The 7541-nt window shown below is 33.0% G+C and overlaps 1 protein-coding gene across 2 annotated transcripts; it reads left to right on the plus strand.

The window, feature by feature from the left end:
* The first annotated feature begins 40 nt into the window (after positions 1-40).
* Positions 41-6726, plus strand: LOC127731169 (alanine aminotransferase 2-like). 2 transcript variants are annotated; one of them, XR_007995542.1, is made up of 3 exons: positions 41-1802; positions 2278-4708; positions 4876-6726. XR_007995542.1 is itself a non-coding variant. In XM_052240112.1 (2 exons), exon 1 carries the CDS (start codon positions 315-317, stop codon positions 1794-1796), a length of 1482 nt encoding a protein of 493 aa, XP_052096072.1. In that variant the 5' UTR covers positions 41-314; the 3' UTR covers positions 1797-1802; positions 2278-6726. The 2 variants fall into 2 exon arrangements, 1 of the variants encoding a protein (XP_052096072.1); XM_052240112.1 differs by having other exon boundaries at positions 2278-6726.
* The last annotated feature ends 815 nt before the right edge of the window (positions 6727-7541 follow it).

Here is a 7541-nt window from a genome sequence, read left to right on the forward strand (position 1 = left end):
AAAGCTACCTTTTTTTCCATGTAACAGTGTAATGAAACGTTTTTTAAATCGTAAATGGCCGTTGCAGTGTATCCTATGATTTGTTTTTGCCTGGTTGTAGTTTAAACCGTTAACGCCCACGAGCAACTTCCGGTTCATGTGAACCGGTGTCACTGTCATTGAGGTCGAAATCACTTTTTTATGTAATACGGACAAAGAGCATCTAGAGTGCGACATTTAAATCCAAAAGACACATCATTTATCAAGTAAGAACATATCCGTGCTGGACGGAAGAAAAATACAGAAGATAAACTCTATTATTGAATAATTCCGCAATGTCAGACACAAATAGTAACAGCACTGTTCCGGAGACTTCCCACGTTCCTGTTGTTTTAATTGAAAATGTTAACCCGAACGTTAGGAACATGGAATATGCTGTCAGGGGACCAATTGTTGCGAGGGCTGCAGAAATTGACTCAGAAATAAAGAGTGGTGTAAAAAAACCATTTGCTAAAGTTCTGCCAGCAAACATAGGGGACTGTCATGCCACAGGTCAGACTCCTATAACTTTCATTCGACAGGTAATTGCCTTATGTGCTTATCCTGAACTGTTGACAAGTCAAGAATTTCCTGCAGATACAAAAGAAAGAGCTAAAAGAATATTGGCAGGTTGTAGAGGAGGAAGTATTGGGTCTTACAGTGGTAGCCCTGGTGTAGAGGTTATACGCCAAGATATTGCAGAATACATTGCAAAGCGTGATGGAGTTCCAAGCAAAAGTGAGGATGTAATCTTATGCACAGGTGCTAGTGATGGTATCAAAACTATACTCAGCATGCTGATGACTGGCAAAACAGGAAATGAAAGAGCTGGAATAATGATTCCCGTACCACAGTATCCTCTGTACTCAGCAACACTTACTGAATACAATGCCCAACCAATACGATATTTCATGAATGAGGAAAACAATTGGTCTTTGGATATCAGTGAACTTAGGAGAGCTATTGAAGAAGCAAAATCCAAATGTTTACCTCGAGCGATTTGTGTAATTAACCCAGGGAATCCAACAGGCCAGGTGTTAACACGGAAAAACATTGAAGATGTCATCAAATTTGCTCATGATGAGCGGTTGATGATTTTGTCAGATGAAGTTTATCAACACAATGTCTATGCTAAAGGATCAGAGTTTTTCTCATTTAAAAAGGTTTTAATGGAAATGGGTGCACCATATAATAGGCATGAACTTGCATCTTTTATGTCAGCATCAAAAGGTTTCATGGGAGAATGCGGGTTCAGGGGTGGATACTTTGAAGTTGTCAATTTTCACCCAGCAGTAAAAGCCTGCTTGCTGAAGACAATATCAGTAAAGCTTTGCCCACCAGTTGCTGGACAAGCTGTTATAGATTGTGTGGTCAACCCACCTGTCCTTGGGGATCCATCTTATGACCTTTTCATGAAAGAGAAAACACATGTTCTGTCTCAACTTAAAGAGAAGGCAAACTTAGTCACTGAACTTTTCAATTCTATTGAAGGTATCAAATGCAACACAGTTCAGGGAGCAATGTATTCTTTCCCACAAATATTTCTGCCACCAAAGGCCATAGAAGCTGCAAAGGCTAAAGGCCAAACACCAGATTCTTTTTATTGTTTCTCACTGCTGGAAGAGACAGGACTGTGTGTAGTACCAGGAAGTGGATTTGGACAAAAAGAGGGAACCTACCATTTCCGAATGACCATCCTTCCTCCTCTAGAAGAAATAAGAAGTGTGTTGCAAACTTTTAAAGAGTTCCATTTGCAGTTTTTATCCAAGTATAAGTAAATACTGGTAGGTACAAATCTATAAATTAAATCTTTGAATATTTGAAAAGAGTTATATATAAATGTGCAAAATACAAGTGAAATATTAAGGAAGAAGAAATAAAAGATGATGAGGGAATGAACATGATACAACAGTCTCATTAGATAAGGGTCATATTGATGGATTGCTGTCTCATTGATGTACAAAAAAGATGTATACCCCACATCTCCTTTTATTCGTGTGTTAATAGATATATTCTACATGTTACCCATGGTTATATTTACTGTTAAAGTTTTATGATAAAATAAGGGAATGTGGTATGATTGCATTCAGGACAAATACCCACCAATGACTGTTTTTTTTTTAAAAGGATGTGAAAGTGAAAACTTGTAAATGTAACAAATATTATAAAGTAAATGTAAATTAATGAATGCAACCAGTTCTATAAACTGTTCATTATTTATTGTGAGCATTTGTTGTAAAATTTTGTTTTTTGTTTCAGTTAAGTTGGCATATGGATCACCAAGATTTTCTGGTAATGACCTTCACCTGTGTACTTTCATAAATAAATGGAGGAGTTGTGATAGAAACAACATATTGTGATATTTTAAAACCAATTTTTCAAAATAAACTGCTTTAAACTTTGAATGAAACCGGTTATGAGTTATTTCCCTTTAACTACTCTATGTGATTGATGTTTACATGGTACAATATGACCTATAATCATGATAGTCCTATATGTCTCTACAATCTCACTGTGCCATGTTAGTTTTTCCAATGTATTTGAAATATAGTTGATATTATAGATTTTTTTTCTGTTAATATTATTAGTGTATTATATATCAATGAGTCAGAGAGATATTTTCAACACTTTTTCTTCTGCTGTAATATGCTATTTTGCAAAAAGTATTATTAAAGTAACCTATATTGATTAGAATAATTGTTATACTTAATAAATTATTATAATAATTTATTTTCATGAATATTCTGGAACTGAGAGAGAAGATTTGTGTTCAGTGGTTTGAGATTATGACCAATAATTTCTACTTTTCAAATTATTTTTACCTGTAACCCATTTTCTTGGCTAAAAAGTAACATGACAAGAGCTGATCATCACAACTGATGATCATAATTTACCATTACTTAGATGATGATAGATTTCTGTTTATTTGTAATATGCCCTGTTACATTTTATTTATATTAATGAATTTTATAATTTGTATATGCTTAAAAGATATTCACAATATAGACATGATAGATATAAGAAGATGTGATATGATTGCCAATGAGACAACTCTCAATCCAAGTCAAAATTTATAAAAGTAAACCATTAAAGGTCAAAGTACGGTCTTCAACACGGAGCCTTGGCTCACACTGAACAGCAAGCTATAAAGGGCCCCAAAAATTACTAATGTAAAACCATTCAAACGGGAATGTATTTTTTTAGTAAGTTTGTGTGTTAATTTTTTCTGTTGGCAGATGCAATGTTTAATTAAGATTTTGATGTCACTCTAATCCGTTAACTTGTGATTTAGAATGATTGCTTGTTGTTTCATATTTGAAAGCTTTTACCGTTCTTGAAGTTTGTTAGAATTGAATTCAAGTGATAATGCTGAGTTTGGTATCAATAGATATAAGAAGATGTGGTATGAGTGCCAATGAGACAACTCTCCATCCAAGTAAAAATTTTATAAAAGTAAACCATTATAGGTCAATGTCTATAATTCTAAAAAATATTAATAATCCTTTATCTTAAATGATAAACACGTCTTGTCTGGTAGCTACTGTAAAACTAAATAGATAATAATTTATATGCAGTTATCTCCCTTCCTATGTGGTTTACGATTTGCCATAATGAGAAAGATTTTTTGTCCATATCTGTGGGTATTCTGAAAGTGATTCAGTAAAAACATTATTCATTAATGTACATCTGTGATTTACAACTGCTTTATTTTAAGAAGACTCAACTTTTAGCATTTTAATAATTGAAGTTTATCTTTATATTAGAATATCCACAAAAGCTTTAATAACTAGAATTTTGGTTATGGTGCTATTTACTGTTATTTTTTTGTTTTGTTTATATATACAGATGCATATATTTAGTCTAAGAAAATAGGGACCTATTTAGCCTGTTTTCTGAAAATAGGATCCTTATATGTTCTTTATTTGTAGTAAATTGTTTAATTTCTGTTTTGTTAAAGATTGTTAACTTAATGTATTATTAGTTTGCCCAACAAAGTTAAGGACTAATAGTGTATCTTTTGTGTTAACATCAATGACTGGACTTGCATCTTGAAAATTGAAAGACATAGGTCATGCAAAATTAAAAGATTCTTAAAGTATCATCTGATTTTGCAAGCATATATATGTCTTATAATGAAGATGGTCCCATACCAAAGTAGGTCAACATGACCAATAATTGATGCTTCTGTGACTTTAATTTTGTTGTTTAATTTCCATGTTGAAGATCATGTGAGTTGAAGATTTATCTTACTTGTATGTAGCTAGGTGTATCCTAATGAGTAGGTTGGAATCCAGTTGAAAGTAGGTTACTCTGACCTAAACTTTTTTACAAATGACCGGTTTAAGTTTATTTCAAAATTTATCTTTGTTATTGTAAGTTGAGAAGGCTAGTATTCAGACCAATTCAATTTGATTGCTGTTGATATTTTAATGATTTTTGCCTCGCCTTGACGGAGTCCAAAAGCGAGACATAGATATGCTGTTTGCGGTGGCGGCTTCAATAATGTATTCGTTTGTGATTAGGTCTAGTTCATGGTGAACCACCAGTGGTAGGTCAATGATATTTGGTATGCAGTTGTATTAGCATTGGCACATCTCATTACCATGGAGATTATTTGGCCCTGCCCCCTCAGTCAAGGTCTATTGACTTTGAAACTTTGCTTAGTTTACATGTATTAGTTTGTGATTAGGTCAGTTTATGGGGAACCACTAGTGGTAGGTCAATGATATTTGGTATGCAGTTGTATAAGCATTGGCATATCTCAGTGCCATGGAGATAATTTAGCCCCGCCATCTCATTCATGGTCTATTGACTTTGAAACTTTTGCTTAGTTTTCATGTATTAGTTTGTGATTAGGTCAGTTTAAGGGGAACCGTTAGTGGTAGGTCAATGATAATTGGTATGCAGTTGTATAAACATTAGCACATCTCATTTCCATGGAGAATATTTGGTCCTTACCCCTCAGTCATGGTCTATTGACTTTGAAACTTTTACTTAGTTTACATGTATTAGTTTGTGATTAGGTCAGTTTAAGATGAACCACTAATGTTAAGTCAATGATATTCGGTATGCAAATGTATTGGCATTTGCAAGTTTCATTTCCATGGAGATTATATAATCCCACCTCCTAATTATGGTTCATTGTCTTTAAAACTTTTACATAGTTTACAAGTTAATGTTTGAGTTTAGGTTTGTTTAAAGGGAACGACTTATGAAAAGTCAATGGTATTTGGTTTGCAGTTGTATTAGCATTGGCACATCTCATTTCCATGGAGATTGTTTAGCCCTGTACCTTCAGTCATGGTTCATTGACTTTGAATATTTGCATAACTTACATGTTAAAGTATTGCTATTTTAATTTCAACATTTGCATTATCAAAATAACGAATAGGCAAGACATATCTCTGTGTTAACAGTTTATGGTTCAATATTTTGTTCTTATGATGCATATATAATCAATGACATGGTCTTTCTGAAGAAAATATTAGTCTGCTTTCTACAATTTGAATGAATAACTGCATCATCTAGTGCATGTGTACTTAAGTGTTTGGGACACTATCTAGAAAATAACTAATCAGATCACCAGCTTTTCATGGTGATATGACTTTGGTTCAAGTTCATATCTTTATTCCTTTGAGTGTAGGATACTTAAAAACTTTATTGATTTGGACCCTATTGAGCCAGCTTTTGTTTAAGTATGATGGGCCATGCTTTATTGACTTTATTAAAAGTGTATAAGAGTGTTCATGCACTGACTGATGAAGTTGCACACTATGAAGGGGATTATTTTAGTGATTTATAGTACCTGCAGTTTGACCTGTTCTCGGGGATTTATTTTCACGTTTTTATACGACCGCAAAATTTTTTTTAGGGGGGTCAATTTTTTTTCCTCAAGATTTAAGAAATTGTCAATTTTCCAAAGAAAAAGATTGGGGGTCACTTTATTTTGCTAATTCTTTGTATATAGTCTGAAAACAGATATATTAAGTATTGTGCAACAGCACAGTGTATTGCACAGCAGCAAGAAATCTTCAATTGAATATAAATTCAAATCATACAACCAATTTCAAGTTCTTTGACACATTTGTTCTGTGTCAGAAACCTATAAAGTGTCAAATACTTAATTAATATCCAAATTCAGACCTGTATCAAGCTTGAATATTGTGTCCATTTTTGCCCCAACTGTTCAGGGTTGGACCTCTGCGGTCGTATCCAGCTGCGCTCGGCGAAGCAGTTTATTTTGTTTCTGATTCTAATTGTCCTATCATATTAACACATTGGGGTGTGTTCCCATTTTGATCTAAGTCATGAAAACATAAATCCCTTCCAAAAATCTTCCTCACTTTACAGAAGTTTCCAAGATGTAATAAATAACCATATTTGTGTCCATTGAATTATGTAATGATGCAATCTTTGCCATTTGTGATTAACAAAACTATAAATAAAAAAAAAGGAATGCCATGATTTAACTATACATCACATGTTTTATAATAGTTACTTATCAGTTAGTAAGAAACAACAAAAGTATTTCTATAATATTTTGAAAGTTTGTACTATAGCTTATGTTACTTAAAATAAGATTATTTGAATATTTTGTTATATTTACTGAATTTTGTAATGTTACACTGCTTTGAAAGTGCTTATATGCCTTAATTGTTAATGACTGTCTGCAATAGAAACTTAAAAAGTAAAAAATTGCAAATCCCTTTTTAGAGTTTTATATGCCTTAAATTGCTGCCAGGAATATTAATAATAAGTTTTGTCTTCTCTACCAAGAAAGTAGTTGATGTTTTTAAGACAAATGTTTATGTATGAGGTAGATGTAGTCCTTTGTTGCATAATTACTGAGGAACTTATGCAATGCTGTCACTATATTAAACTCTATGATTGGTTAATGAAAATTGTGATGAGGTTACTATAACATACTCTATGATAGGTCATCAAAATTTGTTATGAGGTCATCTTAACATACTAATACTTGGTGATAGGTCAATGATATTTGTGATGAGGTCACTATAACATACTATGTGATAGGCCAATGAAATTTGTGAGTAGCCTAGGTCACTATAACATACTCTGTGATAGGTCAATGAAATTTGTGATGAGGTCACTATAACATACTCTGTGATAGGTCAATGAAATTTGTGATCAGGTCATCTTAACATACTCTGATAGGTCAATGAAATTTGTGATTATGTCGCTATAACACACTCTGTGACAGGTTAATGAAATTTGTGATCAGGTCACTATAACATACTCTGTGAAAGGTCAATGAAATGTTTGATGAGGTCACTATAACATACTCTGTGATAGGTCAATGATATTTGATAGAAACTTACGTTACCTCCCAGTTTCAGTATATTGACTTAAATTTTATATAATTTATACATTAATAAAAGAAAATGTGGGTTGTACGCAAAAGAGACAGCAACCCCACGACATAAATAGCCAAATGACATCTAGAGGGTGATGCTTAAAAGTTCATTGACAACATATTTGTTACGTTTGGTGGATTTGTTTTT

This window comes from Mytilus californianus, unplaced genomic scaffold (assembly GCF_021869535.1).
Source record: "Mytilus californianus isolate M0D057914Y unplaced genomic scaffold, xbMytCali1.0.p SCAF_1, whole genome shotgun sequence".
NCBI lineage: Eukaryota > Metazoa > Mollusca > Bivalvia > Mytilida > Mytilidae > Mytilus > Mytilus californianus.

Bases quoted from the DNA above. Each gene is read 5' to 3' on its own strand.
- LOC127731169 (XM_052240112.1), top strand. From the start codon at position 315: ATGTCAGACACAAATAGTAACAGCACTGTTCCGGAGACTTCCCACGTT.